The sequence below is a fragment of the Ovis canadensis genome, chromosome 1 (genome assembly GCF_042477335.2).
Source record: "Ovis canadensis isolate MfBH-ARS-UI-01 breed Bighorn chromosome 1, ARS-UI_OviCan_v2, whole genome shotgun sequence".
NCBI classification, from domain to species: domain Eukaryota; kingdom Metazoa; phylum Chordata; class Mammalia; order Artiodactyla; family Bovidae; genus Ovis; species Ovis canadensis.
The window spans coordinates 23,959,184-23,975,384 of record NC_091245.1 but is presented as its reverse complement, the minus strand read 5'-3'; the positions used below and the strand labels follow the sequence as shown (position 1 = coordinate 23,975,384).

General features: G+C 45.9%; 2 protein-coding genes across 2 annotated transcripts in view; both read left to right on the top strand.

Annotated features, from left to right (window-relative positions):
* The window catches only part of BEND5 (BEN domain containing 5), a 49,300-nt gene extending 44,097 nt beyond the window's left edge, over nt 1-5,203 (top strand). The window contains exon 6 of the mRNA XM_069591000.1: nt 4,661-5,203. Coding sequence (XP_069447101.1) covers nt 4,661-4,818 — 158 coding nt within the window. The 3' untranslated portion in view covers nt 4,819-5,203. The remainder of the gene's footprint in view (nt 1-4,660) is intronic.
* The window catches only part of AGBL4 (AGBL carboxypeptidase 4), a 1,455,026-nt gene that overhangs the window by 1,234,668 nt on the left and 204,157 nt on the right, over nt 1-16,201 (top strand). The gene's annotated exons all lie outside the window — the stretch shown is intronic.

Below are 16,201 nucleotides of genomic sequence, written 5' to 3'. Positions count from 1 at the left end.
TGTTCCAACAAGTCTTGTCCTCTCTCACGTTAGGGAATTTGCAGATGCTATGTCTGGCACTAGAAGCGTAGGTCAGACTGCCCACCTAACACCTGTGCTGCTCTGCCCAGCCACCTGTTACTCACTGCTCAGGTGTGCTCAGGAGAACCTTCCTTCAGGAAGCCCTCCCTGACCTTTCAGGGTAGGGGGACACTTCTGTTGTGTGTCCTAGGGCACCCTGTGCCTGCCTCTGTCCTCTTCTGTCTGTATCTTTGCCTCCTAGGTACCTGGTCAAGTAACCCTTTAGAGCCCATAATACTTGCCATACCAGTGAGTAAGAGGGAAATTGACTTACCCAAGGCCATACATCTGGCTCGATCAGAGCTGAGCTGAAGTGGGCTTTCAGGCTTCCCTGGGTCTCCAAGGGTTTCTTGTCTTACTGAAGTACAATGTCAGTTTGTTTTTGTTGTTGTTGTTGTTAACTACAGCCCAGCAAGTTTAAAATCTGTCTCCCATCGCAGCATGCACTCACCGTTTTTAGCCTAATTATTTGAGGTTGCATTTGACTGATTCTTCCCATGCAGGCTGTATTCTGGACTGAGATTGTTTATGTTTGTTTTGTACGACTTTGCCACATTTACTCACATTGGACATGTCAAAATGACAAAAGCCTTGGTGCTCACAGGGTTGATGAGGACTTTTTCCTTCTCTTTGGTTTGGAAGCCATTCTTTACCAGGTAGCCGGGGAATGGGGTGAACGCTGATGTCACTTTAGAAAGGTGAAAGTAGGAGGGCTGGAGGGGTGTCTGGCTGCAATGACAAGCTCCAGAATGACAGCTAAACCCTTATTAAGGTCAAATGACCTTTTGCAGACTGTGAGTTTTCAAATGAGCCACAGCATTGAGTTCTGGTTAATTTTTATAACTTTTTTAATAGGACACATTAACGCTGTTATAAACCTTGTTAATTAAGCAATAATCTCAAATGCTCCCTCGCAGAGGGAGACATTCCCGGCAACTGCAGGTGATTAATATCTGGAGCCTAACGAAAGCCTTTTAATCAACCTCGGGGGCCATTCAGTGCTCTTACCCCCAGGAAACGAGAGTGATTGGTATTCTGTGGAGGCCACTCTAAAAACCTTCCTCCGTCTGCCCGTTTCTCCTCCTGCCTCTTCTCTGACTCACGCCGGGGCCTCTCGGGGCCAGCACAGCCACTCCCCTGCCCCCTTCTCTCTCCTCTTCCTCTTCACCCACCCTTTTACCTTCCAGGGAACTAGAGCCCTGGAGCTGGAAGAATCTCCTTGGATGATCGGGTTTGACCTGCTTTCAGACTGTGAGACTGAAACCCAGGGAGGTTCCCACTCAAGGTGGCCCAGTAACTAGGGTTAGAGCGAGATTCGAACCCCTGAACTTGGAGACAGTCCTCTGCGCAGGACCACCTCACATTTGGTTCAAGTTCCAGCAACATCACTGCAGTTGTCTGCCTTACCATGGCCCAGGGCTGGAGAGGGAACCCCCAGGGTTCTAGTCTGTAGGAGAGACAGTGTGGTCACAGTTTTATTAGATTGCAGTCAGAGATTTGATAGGGAGCAAGCCAAATGAGTTAGGGAGCACCAAGAATGCAGGCAGAGTGGGGTCTCTGGCTCAGCCTGGGAGATTCCAAGATGAATGAAGCTAGAAGAATGAGTGGGATTTAGTCAGGTGAAGGATGAGGCCTGAGTAACTGGGGAGGAGATGAGCAAAGACTGATTTGTGGGCCAGCCTGGAATGGGGCAGGAAATGGAGTCAGCAGAGGTAGGACTGGAGAGACAAGGCTACCTGCCTTCTCGTCTCAGTCCCCGTGGAAAGGCCAGCACAAGACAAAGCGCAGGCTGGTCAGGAAGCAGTGAAGGTCAGCTGAAAGCTTCTAAACCCTTCTCCGTAGGGAGGAGACGTGCTTCAGAGAAAGAAGGCCTATAGCACACTTACCCGCAGCCTGAATGGCAGCAGGAGGCAGGCTGCCTGTGTCCCCAGGGAAGGGCTCAGAGCAGAGACCACGGGGGATCTTGCTCCCACTTACCTGCTCTCCAGGTTCGGTCTCGTCTCATGTGGGTGGAGGAGTTGGCACCAGTTAGTCTCCATGATTTCTGCCGGTGTTGACGCTGTGCGCCACTGACAGGCTTGCCTGCTGTGCCCTGGCCTGGTGGACAAGACTTGATGTGTGTGCATGCGTGTGTGCCCAGTCCCGTCCGGCTCTGTGTAATCCCACGGATTGTAGCCCACCAGGCTCCTCTGTCCATGGAATTTTCCAAGCAGGAATACTGGAGTGGGTTGCCGTGTCCTCCTCCAGGGAAGACTTTGTTCATCCTCCATAGCAGTTCCTCGAGACTCAGTTGCCATTCCTGTTTTATAGACAAGGAGGATCAGGTGCAACAAAGTTAAAACCCTCGCTCAGGACTACATTACCCCAGTGGTTCAGTCCCACTCACAGCCGTAGTCCCCTTTTGTGCAGAATTATCGTGTCCCCTCAGGTTTCCTTAGAGAAACATTCATGCATCCATTTATTCATTTAACAGGCATTTACTTACTCTTGCCCCTGTGCCAAGCACTGTGCTAGACCCTGGAGCAAACAATGGCATATACATAAAATGACTATGACAGCCCCATACAGGTATAGTGTTCCTTACAGTTTGACAGAATCTTGCAAATTGCAAAATGTTTGTATCATATCCTTCATGGCAGCCTTAAAAAAGATCACATGTGGTTTCTTATCCTTGTTTAGTAGGTGAGGAATCTAGGGCAATGATTTGCCTCAGGTCCCTGGGCTAGGAAGTAGGCCACCATCAGGTTCCAGTCAGGTCCTGTCTGGGGCTTACTCTCTGCCTCATCTCCGCAAATGGCCGAGTCAGTGCAAGTGGCCGTCCTCAGCCTCGTCAGTGGTCACCTCCCTGAGGCACCGCTTCACACCCACCAGGTGGCCGAAACCTTAACAATCGGTTAAGATGTATGCATACTGAACTTTGAGGGCTTCCTGGTGCTCAGTGGCCAATGCAGGAGATGGGGGTTCCATCCCTGGACTGGGAAGTCCCCCTGGACTAGGAAATGGCAACCCACTCCAGTATTCTTGTCTGGAAAATTCTATGAACAGAGGAGCCTGGTGGACTACAGCCCATGGGGTCACAAAATCGGACATGACTGAGTGTGCACAGACACCCGCACACAGCCCATGTGACCGCATGGGCTGTAGCCCACCAGGCTCCTCTGTTCATAGAATTTTCCAGGCAAGGATACTGGAGTGGGTTGCCATTTCCTAGTCCAGGGGGACTTCCCAGTCCAGGGATGGAACCCACGTCTCTTGCGTCAACAGGTTGATTCTTTACCAGCTGAGCTGCTGAGCCACCAGGAAGCCTTCAGAATTCAGTATGCATACACCCTAACACTGGGCAGGTCCAGCCAAGGCCCGTACTGGGCATTTCCTGTCTGCCCCAGGACACACAGCCTAAGTGCCTATAACTGCAGAACACAGCAAACAATCCAAGTATTCACTGACAGTAAAGTGGGTCAGTCCGTGTGGATTAGTCGGACAGTAGAACACTCCTCATCAGTGAAAATAAGTGACCTGTAGCTGCACTCACACTTCAGCGTGGGTAACTCTCAACACTGAGTGAAAAGAAAGTCAGATGGATATACAGAGTAGGGAGACACTGTAAAAGGTCAAAACAGGGGAAGAGCAGATGATATGTTATTTAAAGGTGTGTCAGTCATTCAGTTCAGTCACTCAGTCATGGCCGACTCTTTGCGACCCCGTGGACTGCAGCAGGCCAGGCTTCTCTATCCATCACCAACTGCCAGAGCTTGCTCAAACTCATGTCCATCAAGTCAGTGATGCTGTCCAACCATCTCATTCTGTGTCGTCCCCTTCTTCTGACTTCAGTCTTTCCAAGCATCAGGGTCTTTTTCAATGAGTCATTTCTTTGCATCAGGTGGCCAAAGTGTTGGAGTTTCAGCTTCAGCATTAGTCCTTCCAATGAATATTCAGGACTGATTTCCTTTAGGACGGACTTGTTTGATCTCCTTGCAGTTCAAGGGACTCTCAAGAGTCTTCTCCAACACCACAATTCAAAAGCATCAATTCTTCTGTGTTCAGCTGTCTTTATAGTCCAACTCTCTTTATAGTCCAACTCTCACGTCCATACATGACTATTGGAGAAACCATAGCTTTGACTAGATGGGCCTTTGTTGGCAAAGTAATGTCTCTGCTTTTTAATATGCTGTCTAAGTTTGTCATAGCTTTTCTTTCAAGGAGCAAGTGTCTTGTAATTTCATGGCTGCAGTCACCATCTGCATAAAGATGTGTGCGTATGTGTTAACATGAAAAAGAAATTCAGGAGAGCAGTTACCTCTGGTGAGGACGAGGAGAGGGTAGGATGGGAAAGGGGTGTCTGGGAGCTTCAGAGGGACCCCGTTAAGCAGGGGAGTGGGCACATAGGCATTGTATCTTAATTTTTAAAGTATAAATTTACAGTGTAGACCTCTTTTCTCAGTACATTTTGTGTTGAAAATTTTAAAAGGAAGCCGTGCCAGCCTTGTGAATTGGCACTTTGGAAGTATGTCAGGAGGCACATTTTCCTCTCTCTTCCGTAAAGATATGTACTTGAGTGCACCATTAATCCTTGGCCTTCTTGTTTCTTTTCCCTGTCTAGAGTGTTTGTACGACAGAATAGCACAAGAAACTGTGGATGAAACTGAAATTGCACAGAGACTCTCCAAAGTCAACAAGTACATCTGTGAAAAAATCATGGATATCAATAAATCCTGTAAAAATGAAGAGCGAAGGGAAGCAAAATACAATTTGCAATAAACTTTGGATTTTTCATAAAGCCTTCTCGTTTTCCTTGCTTGGCGTGTGATTTGCGGGCGATGGTGTTGTCCAGATCAGACCCCACCATGCATGGTGGTGCGCAGGCCAGGAGCCAGTAGGGTTCTGGGGTCAGCCGGCCTGTTCTGAACTTGGACTTCTCACTCCAAAGACCGCAGATGGATTTGCTGAGATTCAGGCAGCAACCTGGCACCAGAGTTGTTCCGGGGATGGTGAAAATCCTGTCCTTTCGGAAGGGGATGAAGTGACTCTGAGTTGCCTATCACTCGGCCAAGAATTTGAGCTGATATTTTTACCATTCAAGGACTTCTATCTTTGTTCCTCTATTTTGTTCTATAATAAAGCTTCATTAATTCTTTGCTGTGGACAGTCTTTATCCTCATTTATTTAAGGATGGATATTAAGTGTACAGTGGACCTGACCAGTGTCCTTTGAGGGGCAGAACATTCACGCTGAAGGAAAGAGAATTCATAATGGATGTAACTGCTGTCTGCAGATCTGAAGGGCTGTCTTGAAGCAGATTACTTTCTCTTACCTCAGAGGACAGATCTGTCCAGTCACCTCTCCTTCAGTGTGATCTGAGACTCAGCTTCCCTGATAATTTGAGTCAATCTGTAAAAGAGTGTGAGGGGATGGTAATGTTAGATGTGGTTCAGGGTGACCTTCAGGAAGTTGGAGGCAACATCACCCGGTGTCAGTTCATTTATCCTATCTTGTATCTCAGGTGATCTCTCAAGTTGCCTAATTAGTATCTCATTCAGTACCTGCGTCTCTAAAGTGCCTGGTGCTCAATCAAGCAAACCACATTTGATCTTCCTGTCGATTTGCCCTTCCTTTCTGTAATGCCTGTGCCTACGAAGTCAGCACCGGGCTTCCCTCGTGGCTCAGAAGGTAAAGAAGTCGCCTGCAATGTGGGAAACCTGGGTTCGATGCCTGGGTTGGGAGGACCCCCTGGAGAAGCAAATGGCTACCCACTTCATGACTTTGGCCTGGAGAATTTCATGGAATTTATATAGTCCATGGGGTCACAAAGAGTCGGACACAACTGAGCAACACACACACACACATATACATACACACGCACACATATGTGCGTGTGTGTGTGCTGCACAATAAATACTGGCAGTCATTTCTGGTTATTGACTTTTAGGCGTTGGTTGGAAAACTTTGGCGTCTGGTTTCTCTAATGCTTTATCCACTAAACCATTAGATCATTGGTGGTCTATAAGCAAAAGCTCAGGGTCACTAGGGTGAATAGTGGATGTGGCTACCTTTGTAAGAAGTTTTATTTTAGTATATGAAATAATTTTAGTATATAAAATAATATGAAATATATGCTTGCTAATAGGTTGTATAAGTGTGAATTTCCTTTTATGGTGTTTTCCCAGCTCTCCACAGACTAGCAATGTGATCTTGGACCATGCACTTAACTTCTCAAAGTCCTTGGCAGTACAATGAGGAAAATAATGCATACCACACAGGCTAGGTGGATAATTAAATAATACTAACAACAATAACAGATACTTAATATGTGCCAGGACTTTTCTAAGTGTCTAGTATAAGTTAATTGATTAAGTAAGTAGAGTTTGTGACACTTGGTAGAATTCAATAAATTCTTGTTATTAAGATGTGTTCATTTAAATGGCAGGGGCAGCTGGGGCATTAGTAGTGTGGAATGCATGCGAGGCTGGGGAAAAGCATGCATCATATTTGAGCTTATCCCCTTTGCTCCCGAAGCCTGACAGACACTGAGAGTCTCCGTGCATTTCCCTACACAGGCTAATATGATATGATACCTGCTTAAAGGTACTTTTATTGAGAGTGTGGCGAGAGTCATGGAAATAAATGTTGAAAATGCTGTGACATGGAAGTGCTTTAGGTAATGTACAGCTTATACATCAGAGACAGAACAAGGTTGTGAGAGACTGTGGGGTCTGAGTTCACATCGTGACTTTTACCACTTTTTGAAAGGTCACTTGACCCTTCTGGAGCTCGTTTCTTCTAAAGTGGAGGTGATGATTCCTAACTCAGCACTGTTGTGGAAAGTAATCTGGGTAATATCTGGAAAATGAGCTGGCTAATATCTGGGAAATGAGTCTCAAAGAGCCATGCAGATGTTATTGGTCTTTAGCTTGTAAGGCAGAAGAGAATTAGACACGAATGTGAGAAGAAAGGACTTAAGAGCTGTTTCTGATGGGGAGTCTGGATGGGTGGGGCAGGTGTCTTTATATCCTAGTTAGACAGACTTTTTGAGCACCTATTGTATACCTGATGCACTGTGACTCTTATATGAGGGCAGGGACACTATTCTTATATTCATACAAAAGAGGAAATGAGCTCAGAAAAGGTTAAATAACTTTTTGGCAAGGGTCTCAGACTTGTCAGTGGTGCAGCTGAGTCAGAATCCAGGTCTGGGCAAAATCTGCCCTTACACTTCCACTGAAAGCTGAGTGGAATATTATGGTCTGGGCTGAGAATCTAGCCATGTAATCTCAGAGCATGTTTAAGAGAGTCCCAACATCAGTAACCAGTCAATGGAAATTGATCTCATTAATTCAAGCCATTTGGAGAGATGGGAAATGAAAGTACCATCCATGAGGATCTATAGTTTTATTGCATTCAAATACGTACACAAAGCTCAAGTTCATTTCACGTAGCAGGGAGTTTCCCACACTTGCCCAATCTTAAGAATTTGCTGAGGTACTTAAAATGCAGATTTCTGGGCTTTGGTTTAGAGAGCTGGATTCAGTAGTTCTGGGATAGAGCTGGAAACGTATTTTAACACTACTGCCAATTTCTGCCCCAGTGGCTCAGTGGTAAAGAATCCACCTGCCAGTGCAGGAGATACGGGTTCTATCCCTGGGTTGGGAAGATTCCCCGGGTAGGAAATGGCAACCCACTCCAGTATTCTTGCCTGGGAAATCCCATGGACAGAGAAGCCTAGCTGGCTACAGTCCAGGGGGTCGCAAAGAGTTGGATATGACTGAACATGCACACCACACACCAGGCCAGTTTTGAATAACGCCAGTCTAGTAGGCTCATTAGAAGCCCTGCTTTAACAAAGGAGCAAGAATGTTTCCTAAGTAAAAAGACATGCACCTTCTAAAGTGCCTGGCAATATTTGAAACTGAGAATAAATTTCCTCTTAAATAGCTGAGGATCTGCCCGCAAACTTTGTCCAAAGTTACGCTTCCATGCTCACCAAGTGCTTGGCCATGATGCGGAAGGTGACTTTCAGTGTAGGTGTCAATGATTTCCCCTTGCTTTTACACTTAGGTTCTTCCTTTTGTTTCCTGTGACAGGAGAGCGAACGTGCAGGACAGAACAGTCAACCCTGGGTTGGCAGAGCCTGAATTGATGAGGTTTGGGCCCTGTCTTCAGAAGCCCCAGCCACAAGTTCTCTGTTGCCAGACCAAACAGAAAGATGTGGCTTATTTTTACTTTCTAGATGAGGTAAATAACAGTATTAATGACTGTTCTGTGCCCATGGGTTTCTTAGATGCATTTCTAAATTATGACTGTTTTTTTGGAAATTATGAAGAAATGAAAAGCACGTTATAGAAATCTTTGTGAAAATAGGGGAAACATTCCAAATTGCAAAGATGCAAGCATTGTGTTGTATTTCTTCTCGTCCTTCGTTCAAGAGCATAAGTGAGTATTTTACATACCTGTGGTAGTGGCATATGATCAAGTTTATATCCTTCCCTTTCTGTTTAACATATTTCCCTGCTGCTCCATGAAATGTATAGGCATCAGTTCGGACATCCACACAGGGAATGGCCATCAAGCTACAGTTGGGTAAGCCACCTGGCCAGCTGTGGGGCCAACCCACAGGGCTGCCAGTCCACGGAAGGCCTCTCTGCATACTTGGGTCAGTGCAGTAATGGAATGAGGTTGAGTTTAGAAGTTCAGTGCATCTGAGGTCAGGTCCCAACTCTAACACCTGGTACCTCACTTGAGGCGAGTTCCTGCAGCTTTCTGAATGTTGGCTTCATCTGTAAACTAGAGAAAGTAGTATCTAGTTTGGGGGTTGTTAGGAGGACTGAGGATGTAATTAAGGTACCCAACGAGAGTGGATGAATGGCCACCAGTGTTAATGTTGGTTTTCCTCTCCTCACACCCCTTCAGTCCTCACCTGTGTGTGTGCCTATCCTGTCTCTGACCTGCTCTGACCTCTTACACGGTGACCTTGGCTTCCAAACCTGCCTTTGGCTCTCCAGACATCCTGTGCTCATCTCACAGTGCTCAGCACTCATGGGCTTTTCCCTGTGCTGGGCAACTAGGCTCTCAGTCCACCTTCCAGCTCTGTTTGCCCACCCCAGCCTCCGCCTTGCCACTAGCCAGCCCACTGCCCTTCCTTGAATTTTTAGGTTGTTTATAAATAAAACAGCTATGAAGATGTTTGTGTGCCTAGATTTCCCCTTTATATTTTCTGTCATTTTCTCAGGTTCATTTTACCTGGGTCAAAAGGAGTAGCAAATTTGTCACTCTTGATACATATAATGGGCATGACCATGTTTTAAATTATTTTGCCAACATAACAGTGAAAATTGGTACCTCATTCTAATTCCTTTGGTTATTTCTGAGTCTGCACATCTCTCCAGAATTTGGTTTCTTGTTTATACAAACTGAAAGCTTAACTTGTAAGAATTTCCAGCAGAATTGATTTCATTTTCTGAAGATAGTTTTCTCTGGATCAATGTGTTTGTTTACCATGGGCATATTTTTACTTTTATATCTGCAAATAGACATATCAACAGATCTTCTATTGAAGGGATGAATCAGTTTCTGCCAAGCAGCTTCATAGGCTCGTGGAACCTAAGTGTCAAAAGTGAACGTCAAGGTCCTCCATCCAGATCTCTTCTTTACTGAAAGCAAATGCCTTTCCAGAATGTGCTGGAATTCCTCCAGGCATGGAGAATTCATGTTCCTACCAAAGAGTCCATCCAATTATTGCCATCACTAAGAAGTTTTTCTGTTGAGCTAAAAATCTACTCGACTGAAACTTCTGAGGCCACTCAAATTCTCTCTTCTGAAGTCACGCAGAATGCTTCTGCTCATAGCCCTCTGCAGAGTTGAAGAAGGCAATCTTGTTTCTTTGTGGACTAATAAATAGCTCGAATTCCGTTCTGCCATTTCCCACCTAGGGAAGGTTGCACAGGAAATAGTGAGGACTCTGGGGATTTCTCTGGCAGTCCAGTGGTTAAGACTCAGTGCTGTCAATGCAGAAGGTGTGGGTTCAATCCCTGGTCAGGGAACTAAGATCCCATATGCTGTGCAGTGTAGCCAAAAGATTTTTTTAAAAAGAAGAAGAAGATCAGAATAAAATGCAGGCATGGTAATAATCATTGTCAAAATAAAAGTGATGCCCAGAAATCAAAGAATTTTTAAAAAGAAAAAAAAAATAAAGAGTGAACACTCTGGATTTAGATAGCCCTGGATTTAGATAGCCTAAATCTTGACTGCCACTTATGAGTATGTGACCTTCAAAAAGTTCTCAATCTCCCTTAGCTTTAGTTTTCTCATTAAAAATGAGACTATGATAGCTGTCTCAGTTCAGTCAGTTCAGTCACTGAGTCATGTCTGACTCTTGGATTACAGCACTCCAGGGCTCCCTGTCCATCACCAACTCCCAGAGTTTACACAAAAACATGTCCATTGAGTCTGTGGAGCCATCCAAACATCTCATCCTCCGTCCTCCCCCTCTCCTCCTACCTTCAATCTTCCCCAGATCAGGGTCTTTTCCAGTTTGTCAGTTCTTCACATCAGGTGGCCAAAGCATGGGAATTTTAGCTTCACCATCAATCCTTCCAATGAATACTCAGGACTGATTTCCTTTAGGATGGACTGGTTGGATCTCCTTGCAGGCCAAGGAACTCTCAAGAGTCTTCTCCAACAACACAGTTCAAAAGCATCAATTCTTCAGTGCTCAGCTTTCTTTATAGTCCAGTTCTCACATCCACACATGACTACTGGAAACACCATAGCTTTGACTAGACAGGCCTTTGTTGGCAAACTAATGTCTCTGCTTTTTAATATGCTGTCTAGATTGGTCATAGTTTTTCTTCTAAGGAGCAAGCGCCTTTTAATTTCATGGCTGCAGTCAACATCTCCACCGATTTTGGAGCCCAAGAAAATAAAGTCTGACACTGTTTCCACTGTTTCCCCATCTCTTTCCCATGAAGTGATGGGACCAGATGTCATGATCCTAGTTTTCTGAATGTTGAGTTTTAAGCCAACTTTTTCACTCTCCTCTTTCACTTTCATCAAGAGACTCTTTAGTTCTTCTTTGCTTTCTGCCATAAGGGTGGTATTATCTGCCTATCTGAGGTTATTGATATTTTTCCTGGCAATCTTGATTCCAGCTTGTGCTTCATCCAGCCTGACATTTTGCATGATGTATTCTGCATATAAGTTAAATAAACAGGGTGACAATATACATCTTTGATGTACTCCCTTCCTGATTTGGAACCAGTCTGTTGTTCCATGGCCAGTTCTATTCTTCCTGACTTGCATGCAGATTTCTCAAGAGACAGGTCAGGTGGTCTGGCATTCCCATCTCTTGAAGAATTTTCCATAGTTTGTTGTGATCCACACAGTCAAAGGCCTTGGCCTAGTCAATAAAGCAGAAATAGATATTTTTCTGGAACTCTTATTCTTTTTAAATGATCCAGTGGATATTGGCAATTTGATCTTTGGTTCCTCTGCCTTTACTAAATCCAGCTTGAACATCTGGAAGTTCACAGTTCATGTACTGTTGAAGCCTGGCCTGGAGAATTTGGGTCATTACTTTGCTAGCATGTGAGATGAGTGCAGTTGTGCAGTAGTTTGAACATTCTTTGGCATTGTCTATTTTGGGGACTGGAATGAAAACTGACCTTTTCAAGTCCTGTGTCCACTGCTGAGTTTTCCATATCTGCTGGCATATTGAGTTCAGCACATTCACAGCATCATCTTTTAGGATTTGAAACAGCTCAACTGGAATTCCATCACCTCCACTAGCTTTGTTCCTAGTGATGCTTCCTGAGGCCCACTTGACTTCACATTCCAGGGTGTCTGGCTCTAGGTGAGTCATGGCTCATAGTTTCATTGAGTTAGACAAGGCTGTGGTCCATCTGTCTCACAGGGTTGTATGTGGAGCTGTATAAGAAAATGTGAGTAATGTACCTGGGCATAATATCTCTTAGTTCCCTAATCCTAAGGACTCAGACCATTCTGATTGCTCTCTCACAGATGTGCCACAAAGCCTGGGGTTCAGGACTAGATGCTCTGAAAAGGGTCTGACCAGTACTAAGTAGGAGCCAGTTGTCATTTCTGGCTCCTGAATGGCATGTCTCTATTAGTGTGTCCTAACCTTGAATTTGATAGCTGCAATCACCTTATCTGTTATGCAGTTTTTTCAGTAAAAATACTGGCCTGCCATGCCAAACCTACAGCCCTCACTCTCCCAGTTCTGGGCTGCAGTAAATGTGGTTCTTTTTGTTCCCTTTTTTTCTTCCCTTCTTCAGCTTAGCAGCTATGTATACCCTCCTCACCTCAATCATGTGTTCTTAAATATATTTCTGAAATGAAATGCAGGATCTCACATGCATCCCAGTTCCATTTCATCTTATTGGTTTGGGCCCAACATTCCAGCTGGTTGAGATCTTCTTTTCCATTTGTGTTTAAAATACAAAACAAAATTTAAGGAAAGCCAGAGCCAAAAAAGAAAATGCAGCCGTAATCCCCAAAACCTAGACCAACTGTGCATTCACTGCTAGGCGCCCCTCCTGCCTGTCCAGGGAAGAAGCACCTCTTTGCTCATGGCAGTCAGCCAGCCTCCCTGGATCCTGCCTTGTTCATTTCACATCACATGACAGACATTTCCCCCTCTGCCGCCTGGTGCGTGTAGCTACCATTTTAATACCCTTCCAGGCACTGGGCTACAATGACCTCATCTCTTCAGTGCACATTGTGTCGTCTCTAGTTTCTTACTATTAGAGATAACGCCGTCGTGATCATTCGTAGTTGTTTGTTTCTTAAATTTCCAGGAGTGAGCTAATTGGGTTAAAGGGCAAGAACATTTTCACAGTCTTTTCTATGGTGTTGTTATATCTATGCTTGTTGTATTGCTCTCCAAAAGGCTAAGCCATGTCTCAAGCAAGGTGGACACGCATGTGCCAATTTCTCACAACTTCACCAATGTCTGGAATTTTAAAAGAAGTTTGGGAAATTCGCTTTCTATACAAAAATACTTTATCAACTTCTTCCTATGTGAATTGTCAGTACATATGTTGGCGTGTTTGAGACTCTTAAGGAATTTCACTTTATGCTTTTCTCTTCCTCCCAGTTTTATAGTATATAAATATGATCTTTTGTATCTTCACCAAGTTATCAATAATAATGTTTAGGTCACTGAAAAGAAAAGAACCATGTGGTCCTCCACTGAAGACCCCACTTTTACCCACCAATTACCTTCTTTGAGCTGGATTATTCTCGTAACTAGGGCTCTTCTACCTGCATGTAATCAGGGAAGACCTCTAAGACGTAACAGTTGAGTTTATACCATAAGGATGAGAATAGCCATGAGGAAATGATTTGTCTGTCAGTCCATCTCTCACCTCATTCATCTTGAACGTGTTGAATATCTAGTCTTTGCCCAGCACTCCAAGAGGCATTGCTGGTTGGGTCCAATCAGGAAGTCACATCTCAACTGTGGCTCCAAACCCTTTCCACCATCTCAGAATGCACCCTCTTGGCCGTCTGTGATCTGGTACCCAAGGATCTGGTCACATATCCATTTCTTTAGTTAATGAGGAGGGAGATTCAGTATTCTAACCTCACCAACATCTATATCCAGAAGTTCCTCCATGAGTAATTATGGAATCATCCAGTCATTTTACAAATATCTGAATAGCTACTAAGTGTCAGTCACTAGTCTAAATGCCTGAGACATATCAGTGACGACAAACACAGAAAAACTTAAACTCTAGTGGGAGTGGAATGCGGTGGGTAGGAAGATTAACAGTAAACCTAGTAAGAGAATGTTGAAGGCGATTAGTGCCATGAGAAAAGGAAAACGTAGACCAGGGGAGGCAGATCAAGTATGTGGCGCGGAGAAGTGGTGTGCCTGGGGAGGCTTCATGGCGAAGCTGAGATCAGCACCGGGTAGGGAGCCCTGCCCAGGACCCGTGCCGTAGGACTGAAAGTGAAGTGAAAGTGTTAGTCGTTCAGTCGTGTCTGACTCTTTGTGACCCCAGGGACTGTAGCCCACCAGGCTCCTCTGTCCACAGAATTCTCCAGACAAGAATACTGGAGTGGGTAGCCATTCCCTTCTCCAGGGGATCTTCCCACCCCAAGGACTGAACCCAGGTCTCCTGCATTGCAGCAAATTCTTTACTGTCTGAGCCCCTAGGGAAGGCCCTGCACAGGAGTGGAGGGGTCTAAGGAGTGTGAGAAGTGTGGGACATTAAATCTGTCCTGTCTACCTGGAGCCTCACTTTTATTTCAAGATGGGCATTCATCCGTGCCTGGGTCATTAACTATTGCAAACCTATCCCCCCCCGGCTTGAAGACTCAGTGCACGTATTTCCTCTAAGGACATTTTCCCACCACTTCTTAGACAGACTCCTTCCCTTCTATAGTTTTCCAGGTCTCCTCCCTTCCTTTTCTCCCGGTCCCAGCCTTTCTAGCATCTTAACACTCAGAGCATTGCATTGTAATATCTATGTAATTGCCTCTTTCCCTGAGACTGTCAGCAAACTGAAGGCTGGACTGTGCAAATTCATCTCTCTACCCCTTTGCAGAGCCCTTACTGCATGCTAGGTGCAGGAGATATAGATATGGACAGTATTTGTTTAATTAACTAGTATTTATTGAGCATTTACTGTGGTGCTCAATTTGTCACACAACCTTGTAAAGCAGATACTCTGACCACCTGCTTTTCACAGATGAGGAAACTAACTTACAGAGGTTGAGTAATTGACCCAAGATGGCGCAGCTGTGACCAGAAGGAGCCAGGACTGGCAAGGAACTGGAGTGGCTCCAGTGCCTGGTGTCTTCAGGACCATGATATGTGTTAACTTAGGTCACTCGTGGACACAAGCTGTTTCTTCTGTGTGAACCTTCCGCAGCTGCCTCTGGTCCGTGACCACCTCCTTCCTCCAGGAAGTCTTCGGCGCTTCCTCTCTGGCCTGGGCGGGGCCGCCTTCCCCTGCTCTGTGGCACCTTCTCATGCCCTCTGTTGGTTTTGTCAGCCTGCATCATCATTGTGTGTCGTCTTTCTCACTGTGAGCCCTCCAAGGCAGGCCCACTGTGTTCATCTCTGAGTCCCAGGCCTGGCACAGAGTCCGGTGCTGATGAAATGGGGTGCTACCTAGAATCCTGGCCCCTGATGACCAGAGCTGCGGGAAACCAGAGACCAGAGCCATTCTTTCCACCTGAGGGTTTAAGAACTTGGGGGATGAAAAAAGTCCTTCAGAGGGTGTTATGAGACCTTCTTGGTCTTGTTCCCCTAGGATAGACGGTCATCAGACTGTCAAGAAAGGAGGAAAGGACTTGGCAGAGGTCAAACCTGAGGAATCTGACCTCTTGGGTCTGACTCGGGGATCTACCACTTACCAGCTCTGTGACCTTGGGCAAGTTATTTATTTGGTTTGGGCTTCAGTTTCTTCCTCCATAAAATGGAAATTTCAGTTCCTATAAGCATTAAGTTAATTTCTATTAAGCACTTAAAACAGTAGCTGACACATAGTGGGCACCGCGTAATGTGAACAAGGGGCAAGAGATAGAAGAAGGTAGACGTTTGAAGGAGTGGAGATGAGGTTGGTATTGAGGGAGCCGCCTGGCAAGGTGGGCAGGGCTGGGATCCTGGGAGCACCTTGGTCCCAGGCTGAGGTGCTGGGCTCTGGGGACCAAGTTCAGGTGCTGAAGGATCCCACTGGCCGCAGTGTGGTGACTGGGGTGGAGGGACGGAGAGAGAGGAGTCGAAGGTGTTTGTGGAATAACCCAGGTGAGAGATGGTGGGAGTGGGGGGTGCACACTCTCCTTCCTTCTGAAGTGTTGGCACTGCTAGGTGGGAATCAGGCTGTGAGCAGCATCCTGCAGCCATCCGCACGGAGAGTGCCCAGGGCCGCTGGGTCTTTATGCACCGTCTATGCCCTGGACCCTCTCTGTGCAGGCCCTGGTGGGGACTCAGCTCATGGAGAGGTGGCAGACCTCCCTCCAGGAGAGGGGGGAGATGAGATGTGTGCGGGGACAGGGTGCAGATTGCAGGCCTGTGCTCGTCTCGTGTCAGGTCATCCCTAAACACCTCCTCAGTGCCAAGGAAACGGTGTGGGTATGAACGAGGCTGCAGGTTTGGAGTTTCCTCCAGCGCTTTTCAGGG